This window comes from Micropterus dolomieu, linkage group LG15 (assembly GCF_021292245.1).
Source record: "Micropterus dolomieu isolate WLL.071019.BEF.003 ecotype Adirondacks linkage group LG15, ASM2129224v1, whole genome shotgun sequence".
In the NCBI taxonomy this organism is placed as follows: Eukaryota; Metazoa; Chordata; class Actinopteri; order Centrarchiformes; family Centrarchidae; genus Micropterus; species Micropterus dolomieu.
Genome location: NC_060164.1, coordinates 9039322 through 9063266, shown reverse-complemented (window position 1 = coordinate 9063266; position 23945 = coordinate 9039322). Strand labels below are relative to the sequence as shown.

Sequence of the window (23945 nt, the reverse complement as noted above, 5' to 3'; positions counted from 1 at the left end):
GGGGGGGGGGGGGGGGGGGGGGGGGGGGGGGGGGGGGGGGGGTGTAAATACGGCCCAAAAGTACAGTTGAGACATATGTCCCCTGTCAGGTATGCACAGAAGGAACAATTATTCCTCAATTGGACAGACAGCCATAAGTAGACAGCAATCATCCATTCTGGGGTGGCAGAAAATAAGATCAAAGAAAGCCATCAATCATGTTCCTTGTTTTCTTTTTTCACGTCCCATTTCTTCCTCCCTAGTGTTTTTGTGGCCAGGCTGAGGCCTGAGAATATGGCAGCAGTGCTGTACGGTTGCGGTGGCCGGTTACAGACAAAGTGTCAGCTCAGTCACATTGTGGTGAGCATAAAAGCCCCCAGTGGAGCTGTTTGAGTCCAGCCAAGGTGCACTCTGGGACAATATAGGCGCTGTAAATGGAGCTGCACAGCAAGGGAGCAAGGATTATAAATGTACATGTAACTTTAATTCAAGCACATAGGGGACAGCGGCTGCACAGAAAGACCCCCATATCCATTTAGCATTACGTTTTTTTAATTCACCAGATGGAGTTAATTGAAAGAATTTAAACGCTTTCTCATCACATCTTTGTGTGAGCTACTTCCATAATTACAATGATTATACAATTTTCCATAATTTTGAGGAAGATGAGTAGATGGTTCAGCGTTTTGCCTGTAGCCACCAAATAAAAAGAGAGAGGTTTAAATGCCGATAAGATGATGAGTTTTTATGAGAATCATAAAATGTGAGGAAAAATTATTCTGAAATAGCTGGTTTCAATTAAAATCACGCATGCCTTTTCCATAACCAAACAATTACGGCTGAGAGCTCAGTACATCAGCTATCGACCCTTTATGTGAACATCACAGAGATGTGCTACAAGCACTTGCGCTTTAAGATGCCCATGTGATAACCCCGTCTTTCAAGTTCCCAGCCTTCAGAAGTCACTCAGTGGCTGTAATTGAGCTGCACTGAGGGAGAAGGCCCAGGCCTACACTTACAGGTTCAGTCACAATGCAAATACAGACAACTTTGTATTGTAAAGTCTGATTGTACTCCTTGGGGTGGATTTTATCTTTATGAACGATATTAGCATTTAACTGCAGACTACACAAGTTGCTCTTCCGTCCAGACATTACTGTTTATGATACTGACACTGAACAGTCATTTAAATCCGCTACCAGAAAACACTTCACAGCCACTGATTTCTTTTGGTATCCTATCATAAGACTGCAAGGTGATTTCATTCACAACCCCTACCGATTAAAACACAAAAACTACTGTTTCTGAGTTATGACTTATTACTTTCTCCATGAGTCGATGTATTAAAAAAAGCAGATGCCACCACAAGAGTTTCATAATATGCAAACTGTTGGGTCGTGAAACCCAGTCTCAGTGTTTGCAGGCGGATTAATCCTCCATTATCCAGTCTAATCCCATCTGCATCTTCTGTTGTGTCATATTATGTTGCATTACACACGACAGGCAGATTATCTAATCCTCACACTAATTTGGTTTATTGAAGTCGAACTTAAAAGCATAATGTTTCATTCAGTTTGGGAGGCCATTGAACTGACATCTGCTTGTAAACACAGAGTTTGTCAGTTTATGGGTAAATACTGGTATCAATAGATTATCTCGCAGACTGTATGGTAAAAATCCACCATATGGGAGAATCGCTGATTGGTGTTTTTAAATAAAAATATATACTGAATATTGCAGAAGTGCTGCAAGTTTGAATAAAACTAGTGGTAATAATTTGCCGTCAATCTGCTTAGGATTCAAAAAATGAAACCGAAAAGCACCATGAATCAAACAGATTCCAGAACTCTTCCATAAACCACTTTAAACACATAAAACAGAGGCCATGGTCACTGGACTCTGATATATACGGGTATTTTATTTATGTGATATGCTGACAACAGGTTGGTTCATTGTTCAAGTCCGTTTCATCATCATGGACAGATTTGCTGTGGGAAATGTGTTATTTGTTAGTCGAGAAAAGCTGCACAATTTACCAATGGAGCCATAGTGAGGCTAGGTAATGTCTGAAGACATTTGCGAAGGTGTTCAGAAAAGTAATTTTAAAAACAGGCAACGCAATCACCAGTTGTCACTTAATAATATACTAGACTGCTTTTTCCACCTTTACTCGTCCAGAAGCTACATCAGATACACTTAAATATGAGAGCTACCCAGTGTAGCTACATTTAGGTGAGTTAGAAAACCATTTACTAAACTAACATAGTATTTCCCAGCCAATATTGAATTCAAACCCACAACACTGGAGTTACAGGCCATTTTCTCTAATCTAAGCCAGTGCCATCCACCAGGTGCCTAAGAAAGAAAACTTGCGTGATAATTTTCCTTGTATATAATTTGAAATCTAAATTTCATTATTTCATGTTAAATTAACATTTTCATTTTCAGCCCCTGAACACTCAAACCTTAGACAATAGATGCCACTGGAGTGTGTGCAGTGTTGACATTCAGTTTATTGTCTCACTTTCTTTGGTAGCAGATAGACAGGACAGCAGGACAAATACACTGTATCACATACATCAAAATCCTGCCAAAACATAGAAAAATATCAGCCTTAAATATAATGCTGTTGTGTGTTGGCAAAATTGTGAGATAGTGCTGCTGAAAACAGTCCATCACTTGGACATAAACAGAAATCTCTGCTGCTTTTCCCCATAAGCACTAAGATTTGTATTTCCATCTGGGAGCACAGCAGTGTGATGGACAAACCATGAAATTTTATATCAGTAATAGATTTTTTTCTGTCTCAATCAGTGTTTCAGCAGAATGATTTAGGAGAATTAGCAAGGTTGAAAATAATGGAAAGAATGCACAACATGGGAATTAGTCATCAGAAAGGAATGCCCGCCGTGTGTAAGTTGTGTAAAGCCCATCAATTGTTGATAATGTCGACATAAACACATCTCTCAGTGGATCTTTTTAACACAAGTTAATGAGAAAAACATGCTGTTTTCTCATTTTTCTCTAATATAGCCCAGCCTGTAACAGTGCACAGGAGTAACTCATTTAAATGTCACAAAATCAGCAGTGTTTCCCCTTTGATGGCGGGCTGCTTTACAGTCCCTATCACTCATCTGAGATCTTCCTCAACGAGGAACATGCTTTAATTTGGAGATCAAAAGTGACACACCATTCCTCAGTTCATCTGGGGCCTCCCAGGATGTCACCCCCCCACTTTCAAAAGCCATGAATGAACACTTGCACACACAAGCCACCCCCCCTCCCTCCTCACAGTATCTCCTCTTCTTTTCCCGCTTCCCCCCCTTTTCACTTTGTGAGGGCTGCTTAAAGGGGCATGACTCCATTTTCAATTGGGAGCAACTCGGGGGTCCTTCCCCCAGGGAAGCTGGCAGGAAATGAAGGCAGTGCGCATTGTACCAGATGCTTTTCAGCACTACCCTTATGTAGGTGGAAGAGAAAGCTATCCTTCCTCTGGCACACGCCTCATACTGGCTGTATGTGTGTTTATTTACAGGATCAAACTAAGAAGACATATGTTCTATTGGAGATATGAGCTCAAATGTGAACCCTTTAAACAGGACTTCTTGAAAATTAAAGAAGAAAATAAGCTCAAGGGCAGAAAACCGTGATTAATATGATATCACACCAACTTAACATTGCCCCAGTGGCTGAATCTGCTTTTCCTGGGTCAGTGATGATAATGTGCCTTGGACCAAAGAGTTTTCTCTTTCCACTACAGGTGCATGGAGCCGCATCCTGTCATTTGTCTTTCCGTGAATGGCATTTTAAATGTGACACCTTAGAACAACAATACACCCCCTGGGCCATGACAACCCTGGCCGAAAGATGACATCACCGTCTTCAGTGGCGAACCAGTGAAGCATATCCGCACACAGTCAGAGCATTCATGAAAAAAAAAAAAAAAAACATTCAGCGCTTTCCTCAACACGGGGAATGAGTGGCAATGTTGGGCTCTTTCATCACAAGCCAGAAGCTCTATGTAAATTTGGTCTAGTGACAAAAGGGATGTTGAGGTTGGAATGGCTGGCATGTGTGTAGTATTTTAACTGTAATTCCTCAGGAGTAACTCCCTCCTGGTCCTCATCATGCTCAACCAATCCAAGATTTGGCTGTGTGACAAATATTCGATAAATTCCTGGAATATTTCCTCAGCTTTGCATGCCACAATATCCAACCAAACAGGCTTGCGGTCAGTCGACAGTGATAATGGAGATAAGAGAAATTACCCTCACCATCCTCTGTTAAAGTTTAATTTCCCCCAAGCCTTAATAAAGTATTTATGGTATTTATTTAGTGGGCATAAATACCCATTAATCACTGGGACATGAAGAAAGTATTTCAGTAGCATGCTAAATTATACATCAAAAACAGCTGAAGGATGCTTAACACTTAAAAATCCGGTTGATCCCAGACCTTAGGTCTTAACCCTCCAGTCAGGATTTGAGGCTCTACTGGAGTATGTGTGCTTAAAACAGGCAGTTAAACTATTAAACCTGTCTTTAGTGGTGCCATGTTGACAAATGTTTCCCTTGTGAAATTTTGTTGAGGCACGTTTTAAACTGCCCAAAATAACCCAAAAAGGTGGAATAAAAAAAAATGGATTTTGAACAGATCATGTTATTGTCAAAAGATTTCAAAAAACTTGTCTTTCCCTCAACACAACATTAATAACAGATTTTTTTTTCCACGTGGCAGGATGGAATAAAACAAGTTGGGCTGAAGGGAAGGGCAGAAGTTAGTGTCAGGCTCTTCTTCAAACCAAACACAACTCTGAGGCATGTGTGTTGGTTTGGGCTGTGCATGTGCGTGTGTGTGTGTGTGTGTGTGTGGGGGGGTTCAGCTCTGACCCTCTGCCTCATCAACTGAAAGCTTGGATGACACTGATGAGCCCATGATGACAGAGAAGTGCCTGCAGCTACCATTTAACCCCCAGCCATAGGGAGATGCGTCTGTTAAAGGGCGCTGATCTCTGACCCTGCCTCATCTTCCATCCCTCTGCTTGCTTTCTGCCATTCCCAGGGGACCCCCTAGGGAGACCACATAAATGTGTATATCAACAATCACCAAAGACCCACAGGGTTCCCCGAGAATGGAAGCTTCATTTTACCTGGGCCATTGGCTCATATAAGCATTTCATCAAGCCCCTCTGTGACCAAATCCTCAGTTATGGAAAGCACCTCACTACTAATAGATTTCCTCACTCACCTCTGTAAGTGCTGTGTCCTGATCCAGACTCAGAGTTACATTTCCCTGGGGCAGCGGACTGCTCCGCAGCACCGTGATGTGCAAGGTAAGGAGAAGAAGTCCCAGGAGCAGCAGCAGTTCAGCCGCCAGTCGCACCATCCTTTTAACACGGCCGCTCTTGGGAGCCTGCGGTGTGGCTGGAGCTCCGAGTCCGCCTCCTCCCGGTGCAGAGACTCCAATCTCCGGATCCGCCGGGGACGAGGAGCCGCAACACCACTTCGGAGCCACTTCGGGAATCAGAATTGCAAAAATGAAGGGAAAAGGATCGGATAGGGGGACAGCCGAATAATTTGTAAAAAAGTGCTGTAGATTAATTTGGATCCAGTGGCTTTTCTTTGTAAATGGTGGGATTGTCCTAAGTCAAGCTGTATCCTCTTTTACCGAGTTCAATATAGTTTGAGTTTAAGCCAAATAAGATATTAGATGTTGCGCCTCTCTGCCAATTAATGCAGTGTGCAGAATAGGAGCGGCGCAGCATAAACACTTTCCGCTCTTGTTGTGCCCTCCTCTGCTAATCTCCAAGCTCAGGAAACTTGCAGCCCAGTTGCCCCTTGGTGTCCCCGCCACATTCTGAGCCTCACACTTGAGTTTTCCTCACTTCCCCTTCAACCGCATGACGGACTTCTTGTTTTATCCACATTCTGCGCTCTCCAACGCGTTATTCGATGAGGTTACCTTTGGAGAAAAAAAAAGTACAGGTAGTTAGGGGAAAAAAAATCTTTCCAGTTAAGGCTTTGCGTTGGACTTCTGTCTGCTTCAAACACAGTGTTCATCCATACTGCGGATTGTGAGCCCACCAAAATGAAGACGCGGGCTTGAATGCGTCTCTAAGGAGTCCTGCTGGAGGAAACAAGTCATACCATATCAAACTAGGCTTACTGAGACACACGCCGTTCTTGTTGCGTGCTCTTGAGGTGTTTTTATACTATACGCCCCTGTGCATGCGCCCTCCCCCTGGTTAACTCTTTCCTTCCTCTCAGCCAGTCCTCTCCAAACTGGTGTCCGGCCGAGGGTAACACCAAATATTCTTGTGTATGTTCGTGTGTTAAACACCCCAAACGTATGCTCTTTCCCATTGCAGATTAGATACATACATTAACAACATTGTGGCAGACTATATCAAATTCTCCCATTTCTATAAGCATTGAACCAAGAATACGTATGCTGATTAAGTCATCCCTACACATTTTATTATGGGAAAATGCCACTATACAGGCACAGTAAGGACTCCCTGAAACAACGCCAAGTAACCTTGGTGGTCCCCGGAGGCGCACTGGGAACGTCGTTGCGCAGAGGAAGACACCCGGAGGCGCTTTACAGGAGGTCTGCCTCTCCCGTTGACATATGTACAGCAGCGGCCTTGTCTCAGTCTGTGATTAAACCGCTGCTTCACGGAAGGTGATGTAACACTTCACTTAAGCAAGACAAATGGTGCGTAATGTGATTAGCCCTCGTGCGACTTTTTATTGTCCGCTTCAAAGGACAAGTCGCTGTGTCAAATTACGCACCAAGCGGGCATCCTGCTGCTTCAGCATGTGTGACAGTTCACTAAATCCCGAGGCGTGGAAAAGACCGCGCATCTAATATCATATGTCAACCCCTGAAGTCAATACATTCAGCTTGGGACAAGTGGAACAGTCATGTTGCTGATGATGACTAACAGGATCTCATTACCTGGATACTGTCATGGGTTATTTGTCACTGTCATACCAGCTCGCATAAAATCATTCATAAAAGATTAGTTGAGGACATATTCCAATTCTCTGTATAAACACACAGGCCTATTGGTGGTGTGCATTATTACTCCTTGATCCTGTGGCCAAATGCCACACATTGCACAGCTCCAGCAGGACAATGAACAGCAGCAGAGCCAAAGCATCGTCCAGATTAGACTACTATAGCCTACATACATACATAGAAAGCTAAATGCACCTAAAAATCAAGACAAGTACAATGTTCTTTTATTCATCACTTAGTTTCTACATTAACCGGTCCTCACTAATTCAATTTTCCTAGGAGTGATTCTGAGAAGTTTGGTAAACTCAGGCCCTGAATTTACTTAAACTGAGATATAACTCCAATCTGCCCATCTGATTCCCATGTGTGCCAGAAAGAACAGGGAGTAAATGTGGTCTGAGTGGCAGCTTACTTTTCATTCTATAGGCAGGCCAGTGACAGTGGAGTCACTAGTGATGAGCAGGATGGAGATATTCAAGAGCCTTGATGAATATCATATTTCGTTCAGTCATTCATACCTATAACCTAAAGAAAACTTCCAATTATCTCCCAAATATCTGATGAGGCTGATCAAATGTCTGAATTACAGGCTAAAATATTCAAGTAAAGGTTCCTCGTCATTTTCTGTACTAATGAAATACAACATATCGGCCTACTTCATTATGCTATCTGTTAACAAATGGACCCCGATATACAGCTATACTGCAGCCTTCACTTGCAGTCTCGCTTGGTCCAGGCACAGCATAGCTGTCTAAACCATGTAAATCTGTTCTTTGTCTGCTTCACTTCAAAAATCCCTTTCCAGAATAGAAAAATCTCTGTCTAAATGGAAAACAGAAAGCAGAGAGAATGGCTTGCCTGCTTTGGACACAGTGGTGGACATCAAAGGCGTAGCAGAGGATCCCCCTTCAGAATAGCAGCTACATGCCATTCCAATAAGTGCAGCGTATTTGGATCTGCAGTTCAAAAGAGGCTGGTGCAGGCAGGCAGGCAGGCAGGTCTCTGGGGCCTTGCCACCAGTAGTTTGGTTGCACAGATGTTTTGAATGCCAGCACAGACCATTTGCCACTTCTGCTGAAGCTGAGGGCAGTTAGAAGTGACTGGAGGGAAGTTTGGTAAGACACATGTTTCCCACCTTGCCTAATAGTCCGTGTGTATTACCATACTTTGTCACATGGCTTCACAGGCCAGTTTGAAATCGACACCTCTGGAGTACATCATATACAAATTTTCGTGATAAGTGTTTAACAATCCATCTGAAAATATAAATGAGGGGAAAATATAAAATGATGTCTGTCATTTTGAAGAAATGATTACTACAGACTTAAAACTGTTCTCTGTCTACTGATAACCACTTTGTGTTTTCCTGTGCATAAAATACATTAATTATACACAGGTTTAGGGTTATATAAAGCTTCCATCAGTTGAACCATAGAAATTTGTCCTTGAGAAATCATTGTCTGAATACTTACTAAAGCAAAAGAAAAGCAGGTAATAAAAGGCCTTCAATATGACTGATATCTTATAATATCTTCTTCAAACTTATTTAATTCTCAAACATTTTTCCTGCTGTGCAACTGTACAAAAACATCACTGGTGACTCAAATTCAAGTTGGCCTTTCTGTAAATCACAGTGGAGTTTTGTATTTGTGCGCTCCCGCGTCTGTGAGTTATGTCTGAGAATGAATTCAAGCTTTTGAGTTTTCCCTTTACACACATCTGTCTTTTGCTGCAAGCCCAACATGAATTTAACAATTTTCACATTTAGACTAAAGGTGAAAGTAAACAAATTATTAACAGACATCCCGAGGGCGTCGATGCACACCAATGCAACATTTGAGGCCACCTTTTCCCCCCCCATCTCTTCCACATCTTTATGGAACAGTGCGTTGGTATTACGTACGGAACACTTTTCTATTGTTTCTTGCTATAGGAGCCAGATGTGAATGTTACAGAACAAAGTGATCTAGTATAGAGCATCGATTTCAAGGGTTTTCTTTTTTTTGGGGGGGGGGGGGGTGTTCATTTAACTTTTCTTTTGGACTAGGTCTAAGTTTGCAGTATTTCTAGCATGTCTATCCCAAGGATTGCATAATGTATTTTTAATTCAATCTTGTAAAATTTTTCATTATATTGTTTAAGGGGAGGACAAAGAAAACACAAACACGGTAACGTCCTGGGGCCAAACAAGTGTCAACTAGACGCGATCTGGCACATTGTGAAAACACATTTATCATCCATCTATAATCCTTCCTGTGTTAATCAAGTGATTACCCCATCCCATGAGAATTTAGAGTTCAGTGCTAATTGCTAGGTTAGGTTTCTGTTGGCTCAGGTGCTGCATACTCTGCATGCTTACCTTCACAACTGTTATGCAGTCTGTGTGTGAAAGAGAACAGCAGGTCTTTAAAACATCAACAATTAAGCTGTTAAGACTTGATGAATATGAGCAGCCTCGCCACAAAACATGCCTTAACACCTTTTTTGTTCTGCGCAGGGGTTGTTGAGATTTAACTGCATGTCAAAGTAGTAATTGCTGCATGATCCATTATTTACCAGAAAGTTATCATTTACTGTGGAGATGAAAGTGGTGTTACACTGGGAAATTTCAAAAATAAACAACAGTTCACTATGGAATCCAATAAAAGGTATCTTCGTTATCTTCAGTTCAGAAGTGAGCAGTGTAAATAATCACATGTCAGGGAATCCACACAGTTTCAAAGGGAAGGTTCGGGACATTTAGAAGGCTGTCATTTGAGATTATTAATCAACCTTTATATTCCAAAAACACATTTAGGAAGTTTTAATGTGCGGTACTTGCGTTTTATTGGAAACAAATAAAAATATAAAATCAGCAGACAGCAATGCAGCAGTACACCACAGGGGACAATTTCAAACTACTTTCCCATTACTTGTAACTACTACTTCATGTTAAGGAACAAAATGGGACTCCTTAGATCAAATCCTTAGAGACGTCATTCTCTAATAACTACCACCAGCTTTTTTAATAAATAGTGGCTGATATCAATTCATGAGAAGAAAAAACTGCTTCCACAAAAAGTTTTGTCTAACTATAGACATGAGTAATTAGAATTAAAGTGTAAATAGGCCCTGCTTTGCTATAAAAATGTGCAGTCAAACTGAACTTCAAAACTGCATGTGATTTTTCTCAGTATAAAAACAGTTATTTTACACAGTACTCGATTTTGAGACCAATCCAGCAATACTTGTGCAATCATTTCATGTATTCACAAATATATTTTTGAGTTCATGTAGTTTCTCTCATTAAGAAGCAGAAATACATGTTCCGTTAATATATGTTTTACAAACATAAAAAGCAGCTGCCAACCATTTAGTCCCTGTTCTGCTGTGAGACATGGGTGTTATTCTGCATTGTGCGATTACAAGTCTGCTGTGGCATGGACACTTAAATTTTCACACTGTGAACTGAAGGTGTCAAGGGTCATATCAGCTGCCCTGCTCAAAGTCTGTGTCATCATAGAGGTCAGTCCAAGAGGAATATTTCTTCCGTGAAAACTTCAGACAGAGAGTGTCTCCCACCTCGTTCAGATGGTGCAGCACCTGAGGACAAGGGAAAAGTCTCAGAACATGTTCTTCAGTTATTTTTCAGGCTATAAAAATCAATTGGTCGAAGAGTAAGGTCCTGTCAACTCTTAACTCAAACCCCCCTTCATCTGGATCATACCTATCTTTATGATTAAATCAAAAATGAAATATTTGGGAGGTGTTACTGATAGGGAACTGGGCAATCTTGTAAAACTGACATACACCACTGATGGAGAATTAAGTGGATTAGTCCACCTTTTCATTCACAGTGAGAGTTGGAGCGAGATTAATGAGCAATCGCATTATTACCTGGTATAAGCTCTGCAATTACATATTTATACTTACACCTGAGAGACTGAACTGTTTTAAAACCAATTCATCCCTTCTCTGCTCCGGCTGCAAATTGGAGATTGGTACGTTCGTGATGATGTGGTCTTGTGTTAGAATCATGAAGACCTCCCTAATATTACTCAGCGGATTAATGCAGTAAGTTAATGTGCTCCTTTAGAGAAAATAACCTACAGCATGTGAGGCCCACGGCTCTTCCATAGGACGGGATCCATAGACGACATGAATGGAATCGATTGAATTTACTAACCATTTTATTTTTTATAGATATATTTCATATATCTTTACTTTGTGGGGTGGGAGGGGTGCTGGAGCACCCGTCTCTGTGTGCAAGGGAGAAGTGGTGTGTATGTACCTATTAAATGCAAGATATAATATTTATTTATGTAACACTTATTATGACACTGGTTTATGTTAAGTTGTTTTTGTTATACTGTAAATATGGAAAGGAGAGGAATTTCATGTTGGTACATCTGTGTGTGCGCATGTACCTGGTTCAGCATGACTCTGGTGTGTGCTGCAGACAGACAGAAGCGAGCTCGGGCCTCTGTAATCGGCGTGGCTGGAAAGCCAACAACCACTACACCAATTTTCCTCTCTAGCATTTCTCGAGCGAAAGCCCTGGTCAGCAACAAAAAACAACGAAAGTCACTGAATTAACATTTCTGAACACCAAATTCCCATTACCAACATGTAACACTGAGATTGTCCTTCCTGTTTATCTCTTTTCAGAATTAAATAGCTTTGACATCAGTATTCACCTACTAAATACATAATTGTGCAACAACATATCTAACATTTGTCACATTTTACGGTTTAAGGCACATTAAAACTCACGAGGAATGTTGTTCCATGTAGCCCCTGCAAATCCTTAATTATGTAGTTGGGATATGTGGTATGACTGACTTGGAAGACTTAAAAAGAGCAAATAACAGTTTTGAAGGGCTAGAAGCAGTATATCTCTGATGACTTTTATTTTAATGAGCCCAAGCAGTTAATAACTCTTCACTTTGTGGCTAAATGGACAGTTTAGAGAACTCAAAACCTTAAAATGTGCTCTGAAAATGGTTTATTGAATCTGACACAGCAAACCTTTACAGTTTTTAAAATATTTTAGATGATTTTTTTGTTTGCGCCGTGCTCCACGCATATGCTAGTGAAAAGCCTAAATGGCCAGAAGTAGATCAGAATCAGAATGAGCTTTATTGCCAAGTAGTGTTTTACACAAACGAGGAATTTGCTGTGGTGATAAGGTGCTACACGTAGACAAACATACAGTAGACATAAATAAATGTAGAAATATATAAATATGGAATAGAAGAACAACGTTGCAGATATATACATGTGCATTATTCTGGGTCTGTGCCGTGCAGAAGTAACGCAACGGAAGAGAATATTGTGTATATATACAGTAAATATATAAACTGACAACATAAAAATATACAACAACAAAGATCAACAATCAACAACAGATATGTACATGTGCAGAGACATTTGTATCATTTGCAAGGGGGGAGTGTCAGTTGTGTAATATACACTGTATACGTAGCAGAGTAGCTATAGATAAATTACTTTCATATGATGGTTATGAAATGCCTAACAAAGGCACTGCTGTGTTGTTACAAAAAAAAAATTCCATAGATCTTGAAAACTCAGAAAATAACAAAAACAATGTAATTGTTTTAGAAATGTATGTTTAAAAAAAATGGTTTCAAGGTGCTTTTAAACCAAAAGCAAAGTGAGCGTTGGGGGCGATGCATTTACATACAAAGTCAACGCAAAGACGCATAGAGCTGGTAATTTCCAGTCGGGCAGTGCAAAGGGGGCGCTGCTTTCGCATGAGTAGATAATTATCAAACTGAGCTAGAAAGTCGCAATGACGCTGAGTCACTATAGCCTATCAGCGTTGAGATTATCCTGACGTCACCGATGGCTTCAGAGCGTTGTGTGGAAGGGGCCAGGCACAGCAGGGGATTAAAATGCCGCTGGCTGGCGGAGAGCTGCTAAACTTGGGCGAGAAGTTGAGGATTGAGCTGGGAGCAGCGCTGCAGTTTTTGCACAAATAAACATCCGTAGTCGGACTGGATTATGCTCTGACAACTGCACCGTTTACTCACAGGAGGAACTCGGCGTAAACTGCTTTTATTAAATTAGCTTTTTACTTTAGTTTTTGGGATTCACTCAAGCTTCTCAGCAGCTAGATTCTGTGCACATCCGGTTCCACTGTTGTTGTTAGCATCGGTTGGACTACTACTTCATATTGACATAAAAAACAAAACAAAACAAAAAAAAACGGACAAAACTGGACATTACTTGGAGAAAGAAAGCGAGGAAGTTGAACTACCTGGTGAGTTCAGAAAATGTGTCAGTAACAGCTTATTCCAGCCATCGTTGTACTTTACTGTGAACAAGTTAGCATAGCATAGCCCTGATGGATCCGAACTCCATTCAGAAAACAAACATTTTAGAAGATGTTGTTGTGCGATCGTGCTGACAGACCTGACAAAGCATGAATTCATATGTTTAACAAATCTGAATCATATTGTAGTTATTTCGGCATAAGTTTGATCCGTTTATTGCTATTTAATCACAGCAAAATGTTTACTTTGGGTTCATACAGCTGGAGTAACGGCGAGGTGTGTTTATTCGCATTATCGCGTTGTGTGTGAACACTCAGCAGTTGTCCAGCGATAAAGCCCCCGCGAGGAAAGCGTTGCGAGGATTAAATTTCTGTTTTGGTCTGAATGCCTCATAAGGAAATTATTTTTCCCCCAATTACGTATTAATTTCCTATGAAAACTGAGCAATGTAAAATCAGAAGCTACTACTGTGGCAATATGTGATAGCAGCTTGTGATTATTGCATTAGCGAGTGGGATTGGCCTTTTAATGGATATTAATGGTGACTGGCACTGAAAGACACTTCATACCCAACTGATTATACCTGAGTGGCTCAAATAATTCCGGGTAATACCTAATCAATAGCTGATGTTGCCTCTGAAGTGGTTACAGAAACCCAGGTTGCATCCCAAGTCTCTTAATTGCATCCACATTTCCCTCACTCCCGTCTTAGTCCCAAACCATGCGAGGAGAAGAGAAGAGGAAATGTGTTTTTAGAGAAATGAGATTTCCTCTGAAGTGTCATGCAATGTCCGTTTCTGGTGATGGTGGCAACTGATTGTAGCTGGATCAGCAGTCAGTCGGCTCTAACAGCTGTAGACTTTTGATGGGAGTTTGTGTCTGCACCGACACTGTGCCGATACTTATAAAAAGGCACACAGTTATCACAGCAGAGCGGCATATTTTCTTCCTGTAGCTGTTACCTGTTAAACAAACACCTATGAAGAACAACCTGCATTCTGTATTTATACTCTGTCCTGCTCAGACGCACAGGGTCATTTCTTTTATTTTTATTTTTTATCAGTATTTATTGATATCCTGATTATGAATTAATTATTCAATAACCCAGAATAAGATAATGGTGTCTTTTGAACATTGGAAAAGATTTATTAGGCTAAATGTTGAAATGACGTAACTCATATCAAAGCAGACATTCAGGAATGATCAGCCTCACACTTAGTGGAAATGACGATAAATGATGTAAAACGTTTTTCTTGCTGACTCTCCGACTCTCTCTGACTTTAATTGTCTCCATAGTAAAAGTTAATGGGGGAAATAACAGATCATGAAAAGAAAATTCTTTCTTATAAATGAAGAAAGTTGTTTGTGGTCCTTTTGTTGTTCAGACCTACAATTAACACAAATCTTTAACTAGATGGTGAATCAAATCAAATAAAAAACTTGGGAGTTCACTTGAGTTTAATCTGTAATCTCTCTTCACTCCGGTATTAAACTCCAGTGACGTGATGTATCAGGTCAGTCCGATCAGCTGCAGCATCCAATAAATAACTGATATCCAATGAGGAGGCGTGTTTGCCAGCAAAAGACTTCCGTGAAGGTTGCTCTTGTGGATCCTTGATCATGGTTCCTCAGAGATCACTCCTCGATATTCAAAGCACAAATAAAGAGCTTTGTGACAGCCTGCAAGATGGTGGACCAGAACAACTTCCAGTTCAAGCGAGGATTGACAAGCGAGGAAATGTCAAATAAGAGACTTGAGATGCACCTCCAGTCTACACAGACACGGTCTACTACACTACTGATTCATGGAAACTCTGGAGTGTCTAATATGGCAGCCATCCAAATCACTTAGAGATGATACAAGGAGAGCTAACCTGAAATTGCTTGTGACAGCAAGGGATAGTTAATATTTATTGTTTCAAATTTAGTGAATATCCTGATAATATTAATCTACTCTAAAAGAGGTTTTTGGTGAGAGTTTAAGTGTACTTACACCACTTTGCCTGGCATGTAGAGCAGAATTGGAACCACAGGTGAGTCATCGTGGCCATAGATGATGAAGCCCATCTCCTTCAGTCTGGCCCTGAAGTATCTGGTGTTCTCTGCCAGTTGGCGGATCCGTCTAATGCCTCCAATTAAAACAAGCACACCGCCAGATGTATATGAGTAAAGCACCAACTCATTCCCCCCACAAACACACATTTCCACTGTCCCCTGCAGGGAGGGACATCACCTGTCAGTAGTAGCTAATGTAGTGCGAGTTCTTTACAGTGCCATCTCATCCTGCACCTCCATCTGGGTCATTCCAGCCTCCACTATGAATTTGCTCATGATTACAACTCAGCTGCAGCAGCAGATGGTTCAGTTTTGTCCGCCTGACGGCATGGTATATGCACTTGTACGTTTCCAAAATAAGGGCTTGCAAATTGGATACGATGGATTTTGCACAAAATGAGTGACTGAGCCACTGGAGACTTGCTATGACTGAAATGGAATATAAGTAATGCTTGAGTATCACGTGTATTTCAGATAAATTAGAAAACAAAGTCAGCAGAGGCAGCCTGTCCTGCTAACCCCCTGTGATCCCAAATGATGTAAATCACTGGGGAGCCTGTTGCTCTGTGGCTGCAGCAGAGTTTGGCATAGCCCAGCCTTGGAATGCAGCTCTGTTTCCCTCTGATTACCTGGGAACCGATTGGCAGTTCCTTCATGGGGATGTAAGAGAGAACTTTAAATCCCCTTATCTCAGCAGAGAGAGGGGGGGTGGGGGGTGGGCATACAGGCATCTGCCAAAGGTCAGGGGGGGACAGAGGAAGACTGAGGGAATGAGGAATAAAAACAGGTATATTTATACACTGAACAAAATTATAAACACAACACTTTGTTTTTGCCCCCACTCATCATGAGCTGAACTCAAAGATCTAAGACTTTCTCTATGTACACAAAAGGCCTGTTTCTCTCAAATATTGTTCACAAATGTGTAAAAATCTGTTAGCGAGTACTTCTCCTTTGCAGAGATAATCCATCCACCTCACAGGTGTGGCATATCAAGATGCTGATCAGACAGTATGGGGTTTGCACAGGTGTGCCTTAGGCTGGCCACAATAAAAGGTCACTCGAAAATGTGCAGTTTCACTATATTTAGGGGGCCAGGGGTGGGGGTCCGGAAACCAGTCAGTATCTGGTGTGACCACCATTTGCCTCACGAAGTGCAACACATCTCCTTTGCATAGAGTTGATCAGATTGTTGATTGTGGCCTGTGGAATTTTGGTCCAGTCCTCTTCAATGGCTGTGCGAAGTTGCTGGATATTAGCAGGACTTGGAACACGCCGTCGTATACGCCGATCCAGAGCATCCCAAACATGCTCAATGGGTGACATGTCCGGTGAGTATGCTGGCCATGCAAGAACTGGGATGTTTTCAGCTTCCAGGAATTGTGTACAGATCCTTGCAACATGGGGCCGTGCATTATTATTCGGTAACATGAGGAGATGGTCGTGGATGAATGGCACAACAATGGGCCTCAGGATCTCGTCACGTTATCTCTGTGCATTCAATAAAATGCACCTGTGTTCATTGTCAACACATGCCTGCCCATACCATAACCCCACCGCCACCATGGGCCACTCGATCCACAATGTTGACATCCACAAACCGCTTACCCACACAATGCCATACACGTACAGTGAAAACCAGGATTCATCTGTAAAGAGAACACCTCAACAAAGTGCTAGCCGCCATCGAATGTGAGCAGCCCACTCAGGTCGGTTATGATGACGATCTGCAGTCAGATCGAGACCCCGATGAGGATGACGAGCATGCAGATGAGCTTCCCTGAGACGGTTCCTGACAGTTTGTGCAGAAATTCTTTGGTTATGCAAACCGTTTGTTGCAGCAGCTGTCTGGGTGGCTGGTCTCAGACGATCTTGGAGGTGAAGATGCTGGATTTGGAGTTCCTGGGCTGGTGTGGTTACACGTGGTCTGCGGTTGTGAGGCCGGTTGGATGTACTGCCAAATTCTCCGAAACGCCTTTGTAAATGGCTTATGGTAGAGAAATGAACATTCAATTCACGTGCAACAGCTCTGGTGGACATTCCAGCAGTCAGCATGCCAATTGCGCGCTCCCTGAAAACTTCTGACATCTGTGGTATTGTGCTGTGTGTGATGCACATTTTTGAGTGGTCTTTTATTGTGGCCAGCCTAAGGCACACCTGTGTTTTGAAAGACTGTTTGCTGTGTTCCCTCCCCTCTATAAGGTCAAGAATGATTTTTTTTTTGTATGCCACACAGTTTACACGGCTGCTTAAGTTTTGTCTTATGCTTATGGTGCACTCTTTAAGTCCCGTAGATTAGGGTAAACTATCTGACATTTACTTACCACCACTACTAACAACTCACACCAATACTAATACTATTACAACTGTTACCAGAAACTGCAATTGCTCTGGCACTATTGCAGCTGGTCCGTTAATGACTACTTCCTTGCCCTAGTGTCTTATGCCATTAAAGCAGAACCTTTTCAGAGGTACAGCGTTCCTCACAACACACATGAAAATGATTTCCTCCATGTTAGGGTCACGTGTGCTCAAGGACTGCACCCTTCCCTTTCTACCACTGCAGACCCCTGTAATTGCTACCACATTTTCTGACCAAGCAGCTGTTTGTCTTTCCCTGCAGGTCTGGACTTACCCCTATTGTTAACATTGGTACTGTCCTCTGGATTCAGTTTGCTATTGTTTCCATAAAAAGTATATAAAAAAAAGGCGTAAAAACTTTTATAAGCCAGACATAATATTTGTCAACACACTGTGTTAAGAACATGAGGTTTAATGAGTATGTGGATAATAAGACTGAGATTGAGGGTGACAGGGAGCAACGAGCTCAGACACTCACCCTCTGTGCTCCCGTCTTTTCCCATGATGCACCTTATGGCACGTATGATCTGCTCAGTGATGGGAGGGGACATGGCAGAGGCGTATACTGCACTGTGAGAATGACTACGCAGGTAGTCCACCAGCTCCTGCAAAATGTAGGACAATATTGCACAGTTGGAAAATCTGATTGATGAGTGTGTGTATTTACAGAAATAAACTGTTAATTGGATCCTCTATGTGACAGAAGTGTGGCCCTGCAATTTTTTTTCAGCTCCACTAGAGTAAGCTCATGTAAACTCAGTGCCTGAGAATTAATTAAAATACCTCAAGTCATTTCTCCATCACTATGACCATCTTGCCATTGACTGTAAAATAGCTCTGGATCCTTTCCTGCTCTCCACTCTGAGAGAGCCAGTGCACTAATTTGCAAAATAACCAATGCTCATATGAGCCAGAATGAGGACTGTCATGCTCATTATTCCTAAATGTCAGCAGGAGATTAATTCTGCTAGTGGTTGTCAAGAGAAGACCAAGATTTCAGGAAACTGATTTGGTCATGGGTCCCCAGAGCACGTGTGTGTAAGTGGTCTGAGGTTGGAAGCTGGCCTGGAGCTGTGATGGGCTGCTGCTCGGTGGCTGAGTGGTGGCCAGCGGGTGAGGGGTGATGACACGTAGCCGGAGATGCTGTCTGGCCACCATTTCCACTCACCGCCATCTGTCCCTACTGGGCGGCGGCTGTGGCTCACACACACACACAGGCAATGGATTTTAGGGGAAATGCTCCAAAGTAGGATAAGAACCCTGAAACAACCTAACATCTGTTTTCATTTAAGGCAGGGGATTTTCACCGCTCTAGGGCCCCGCAGGATTTTGGTGCGACCAAGATAAACCAGTTAAGAGAACATGTCCGAAATCCATCTCATGTCTGTGGCGTGGACTGACAGCTCAGAGTGTTTCCTCAGCCACACGGTGGCCGCAGTGCTGATGTGGTGATGCATGTCCACAATGCCACAAAGTAGGAGCAATGCCAGAACAGCACACGCACTTGTACATACTTGGTTCTTCAATGGATGTATTTAATAACCTAATTTCAGTGCAATCCAGATTCTGAGTGAAGGGTTAATGAATAAAGCCTCCTTCATGCAAGGTTGAAGTGAATTAGAAGGAGCTTGGAGCGTATTTATTGGGGTATTTATTTTTGGTACTCTCATAAAATAGCTATAACATGACTGTTTTCAGAACACATCTGCAGTCTTTTGTCGGTCAACCCGAATCCACTTAATGTAGGATTTGGGGGATTTCACCACAACAACAAATACGTCAAATCTGAAGGCTTTCTCTCTCTTTTCCTGCATGTTTCTTTCAGGAGTTTACTACAGCCAGCTGTCAAACAAGGCAGAGTGTTCATACTTCAAACATTATCATGCTTGTTAAAAGTCATCCTGTTAAATCTGGAGCGCAGTTCCGACGCTTGCCACAAGAAGGGGCTGGCCCTCTGCCAGCTTTACCTTCTTATTATGGGAGAGCAGGGCTGAGCCAACACAAGGCAATGGCAGGAAGGGTCCCTCTCTGAATACCTAATTCAAGCAACATGGCTGTTTCCTCTGTTGCTTTCTAATCAACTGCCACAAACCCGGTGTGGTTATGTACTAAAGTGTACTTTTTAATGGAGTAAAAAGGAATTATAAAGGCCCGGAGTCACAGCCTGGGGAACATTTGTTGGACACATGAGAGCTACAAGACAGGTGGGGTGTTATGGAGTGTGTATGACTGACTCCCTCCCACACATCTTTAAAAACAGACCTGGGTAATACAGTATTTGAAAATATTTTGTATAATGTGTTTTAACCTGCTTTGGAGCCAAAGGGTTGCCAGGTTGTTTAAACAATGATCTAGGTCTACTGCAGTGTTCTAAGTTCAGTCTTTTACAGGTGTGCTATGAACTGGTGATATGGAGGAAAGTGAATGAACAGTAATGACAGATGGTATTATAATTTAAGAAAGGCATGGGTTGTTAATATGTGAACACACTCCTGTTTTTAATTTAAAAAAAAAGGAGGTAAAAAACCCCAGAAAAGAATAGTCTTTTCTATTAGCTATTGTACTATGACAGGACAGGTTGCATCCAGGGCCTTTTTTTGCATGTCCTCCTCTATCTTTGGAACAAACTTCCTGAAAACCAGAGGTCTGCTCCAACTCTCAGTTCTTTTAAATTAACACTAAAACTTCTCTGTTGCCTTTACCCTTCTTAAAACTAAATTATTCTCCTGTTTAATTCCATTTAAGCTCATTTTTATCTTCCATTTTATTTGACTCTTTTTGAATCCTGTCTCCATGTCTCTTTATCTTGCCTTGTATATCTCTTATCTTGTTTTGTGTAAAGCTATTTAAATTGCCTTGTTGAAATGTGCTTTACACGTAACCTTGCACTACTTCTCTCGTGTTCATGAGAGAAGCAGGGCAAGCATTCACACATAAAAAAGCAAGAATTACAAAAGGTTCACAAGAACCTTTTTCCCGGCGATATAGCCTCCAGCAGCCCCGAAGCTCTTGGTGAAGGTGCCCATCATCACGTCCACATCATCTGGGTTCACATCGAACAGCTCGGTCACGCCCCTCCCTGATGGTCCCACAGCTCCGATACTGTGGGCCTCATCCAGGTACAGATATGCTTTATACTTCTTCTTCAGAGCGATGATTTCAGGAAGTCGCACCACTGAGCCCTCCATGCTTATGACAGAAATTCACACAAACAAAGAATACAGTTGCAAAAGGAAAAACACGGGCACACACATTTCATCAATTATAAACCAAACCAAGTTCAAAAGGAAATAAATTTGACCCTGACCACACTTTATCCACTGCAATGTACATCAGTAAATGCATATTACAAATTTGGCAGGCCCCAGTATTCCAAGAATCTTTTTGCTGGCCTCTCTGCTTTACTCCCACTTCTCTCCCATCTCTGCCTCCCTCCGATGCAAACCTTTTAAGGCTACAAATAGACAGCAAAGAGTGAGTATATGGCTGGGGAATAAAGCAATCACAGATCTGTTATCCATGCTATGGCTAAGAACGTCTGCAGCCCAAATGACACAAGACAGGGTTTCACCAGGACCGATGTGGACATCAAAGGCAGGCCCAGGATATAGCTAAGGCATGCTTACACTTTATCCGGGCCTTTTGATGTTACAAGGAGGCAATCGACAGAGCATTCGTTCTTTCACTGCCGTACCGAGAGGCGGCATTTCTTTAATGTCTGAGCCTCGCATTAGTCATTATTGTCCGATAAAGGCAGTCTGTCAGTCGCTCAAATTAGCAGGACTGTTGTGGAACCAATAGTTGTGTTTATACCAACTGATGGCCACCTTCAAGCTTTTACTTTTCATTTGATAAGAGGATTTTCATAAAGCAATTAAGAAAACTCCACAGCTGACTGATTGTGAATAAATGTGTTGAGGAGAAAAAAGGGCAGAAAGAGGGAAGAAAGGAGAAAAGAAAATGGCCGTGATAAACAGTTGGAGCTGGGGGTGTAGCCAAGTCAATCTCTGTGGCTCCATTTGGCCTTGATTTGGAGCTAATGAGCAGATGGAGTGGGTCACTAAGACTTGGGATAGCTCAGTGCCGGGAGAGACACACAATACCTTTCTCCTCTCTCCAGACCCCCCCACACACACACACTATTACACACTATTATTCGAGGGTAGAGAGGGAAGCCATTGAAAAAGAAACCATTACATGAACTGCTAAACCCAGGCTGACAGCTCTCCTCAGGTTACAAATTAAGATTTCTACCTGAGTCTGGCGGTGCAAAACTCTGCTAAAGACCACCTGGAAGCCCATACTTACAAAGATTGATACAACAGCTCAACTAACCCAAGACATGCGTCTGTGGGAGAACAATTTCACTAATATGTGTGTGTGTTGTATAACGACGCTTACCTATAGATGCCTTCCACCATGATGAGGATCTTCCTCCAGGGCCTGTGGGTTCGAGGCTGCCCTGAGCATACTGCCTCTCTTAACATCTTCTCCAGACTGTGCATGTCTGAAATCACATACAACTCAACACCTTATATGTAGAAAACATATACGGTTATATAGAGTATATATATAGAAATCATTGCTTGCAAGGAACACAAACTGAAAGCAAACAACAGTAAGTAGAGTAATAATTTCCACAGGGCAGGGCAGTACAGAGTTCACAAAGCACCACTTTATCTGCCAGAAACACCTTTGACAAACTACAAAAAGGAAATACCTTTGCAGTCTGATGCTACTGAACACCTGCGATGTCTGTATCAGAGAGGAATTACTAACTGAGCTAAATATGGGTTTGGCCAAAGGTCTCTTAAGTGCAGTCTGCATAGTTGCTTAAAAATTATGATTGAAATTTTGGCTTCAGCAAAATAATTTCCCAGTGGCCTTTAGAGTTTATAACTGGTACTGGTGCTATTACTGATACTCTGCTGCACGCCAGCAGGTGGCAGTATTGAATAGCTGTAGTTAATAAGGAGCACTATTCAAGGTATGACTGCAAACCAACCATTTCCAGCTGAGCAGCAAGTAAACCTGTCACAGATATTCATCTGTCATAGATGATCGATATCGCTGCCTCAGCACAAAAAACAGGTGTACTTAAGAGGCAGCAGGCGCTCTACTGATCAAGTCCCTTCCAGAAACTCAGCAGAGAAAGAAACCAGTAAAAGAGAAATCCAAAGTGGTTTGCTGTGTTCACAGGCAAAAAGGAGGGAAAGATCATTTCACAGTTAAGCAGTGATTTAAGGGAAGCCACGGCCTGATGAGATACTGTATGCCTGGGATGAGGAGGATGGTAGTATTTGCTAAGACACGTGCATACATAAGATAGTATTATCTTTGCACAGGTTAACATACAAGCCTGATAAACTAGACTGGATGAACCAGTTCACCTACTCTCTGGTATGTAGTTCCATCTCTGTTAAAGAGCTGCCACTCAAACGTGTCAAACACACAAACATGGGATCTCTTAGACAGATATTGCACCATTACATATAAGTACACGTTTTACTTCCCAGTTATTGTGGCTGAGTTTATTGGTTTAACCCTCTTAGTAAATATTGGCTTGTACTAATAAAAGAGTATGTCATTGTCTGGTGCTGGAGGTATAGAGGCAGGGAGGGGTCAGCTGCTCAGGGCCTGAGGGCTCTTTGCCTTTAGACAGGCCTCTGGGATCTACTTAGAGGACCCATAACTGACTCTTCTTGTACATGTCAGGACGCATTTGCTGCCAGAGCACCGGCTCATTTGTACTGTCTCCTGAAAGAGCAGTGGATGTTTCCAATGCAAGCACGATGAATGTTGTATCATTCATGTTTAATAACTCTCCCTTTTCATCTATTGACGATATGTAATTTGACAATATACTAGAGAACAGATAGTTTAAGTAAGAAGACATTTTCATATAAAGAGACTTCTGTTTTGCTGCTCTGCTACTGATGGATAAAACAGTCGTGACTGTAAACTGAACCCATTTCATTAAAGCTTCCAGATTTGCCGTTCTAAACACAGATTTTTAAGTAGGTCTTTCCAAAGGCAAATCCTGTACGGCACAGAAAGTAATGTGTTTCTCCCAGCAACAACAGTTTGGAATAAATAGAAGAAAAACAGGATAATGTAAGCAGCGGTGGCTGCACAAACATAGATTCATACTTATTCAACAAATAATCTATGGCAAAATATCACAGTGCTATCAACAATGTTTGATTGGCCGGAGCAATGAATGCTAAGCACCAAAGATGTTGGCAAACTGAA

General features: G+C 42.0%; 3 protein-coding genes across 8 annotated transcripts in view; 1 reads left to right on the top strand and 2 right to left on the bottom strand.

The window, feature by feature from the left end:
- tasp1 (taspase, threonine aspartase, 1) overlaps window positions 1-3865 on the top strand; it is a 37724-nt gene extending 33859 nt beyond the window's left edge. For both annotated transcript variants that reach the window (XM_046070550.1, XM_046070549.1), the window contains exon 14: window positions 3740-3865. In XM_046070550.1, the coding sequence (XP_045926506.1) occupies window positions 3740-3850 (111 nt within the window). In that variant the 3' untranslated portion in view covers window positions 3851-3865. The remainder of the gene's footprint in view (window positions 1-3739) is intronic.
- ism1 (isthmin 1) overlaps window positions 1-6179 on the bottom strand; it is an 11651-nt gene extending 5472 nt beyond the window's left edge. The window contains exons 1-2 of one of the 2 annotated variants that reach the window (XM_046070547.1): window positions 6063-6179; window positions 5227-5940 (exon numbers count right to left, since the gene is read on the bottom strand). In XM_046070547.1, coding sequence (XP_045926503.1) covers window positions 5227-5364 — 138 coding nt within the window. In that variant the 5' untranslated portion in view covers window positions 5365-5940; window positions 6063-6179. Of the gene's footprint in view, window positions 1-5226 lie in introns of both variants that reach the window. The other variant, XM_046070548.1, reaches the window with a different exon arrangement.
- A 3621-nt stretch (window positions 6180-9800) lies between these two features.
- sptlc3 (serine palmitoyltransferase, long chain base subunit 3) overlaps window positions 9801-23945 on the bottom strand; it is a 24485-nt gene continuing 10340 nt past the window's right edge. For 3 of the 4 annotated variants that reach the window (XM_046070292.1, XM_046070293.1, XM_046070294.1), the window contains exons 7-12: window positions 22095-22200; window positions 20663-20882; window positions 18172-18298; window positions 15271-15406; window positions 11409-11538; window positions 9801-10584 (exon numbers count right to left, since the gene is read on the bottom strand). In XM_046070292.1, the coding sequence (XP_045926248.1) occupies window positions 10471-10584; window positions 11409-11538; window positions 15271-15406; window positions 18172-18298; window positions 20663-20882; window positions 22095-22200 (833 nt within the window). In that variant the 3' untranslated portion in view covers window positions 9801-10470. Of the gene's footprint in view, window positions 10585-11408; window positions 11539-14418; window positions 14958-15270; window positions 15407-18171; window positions 18299-20662; window positions 20883-22094; window positions 22201-23945 lie in introns of those variants that run through there. The other variant, XM_046070295.1, reaches the window with a different exon arrangement.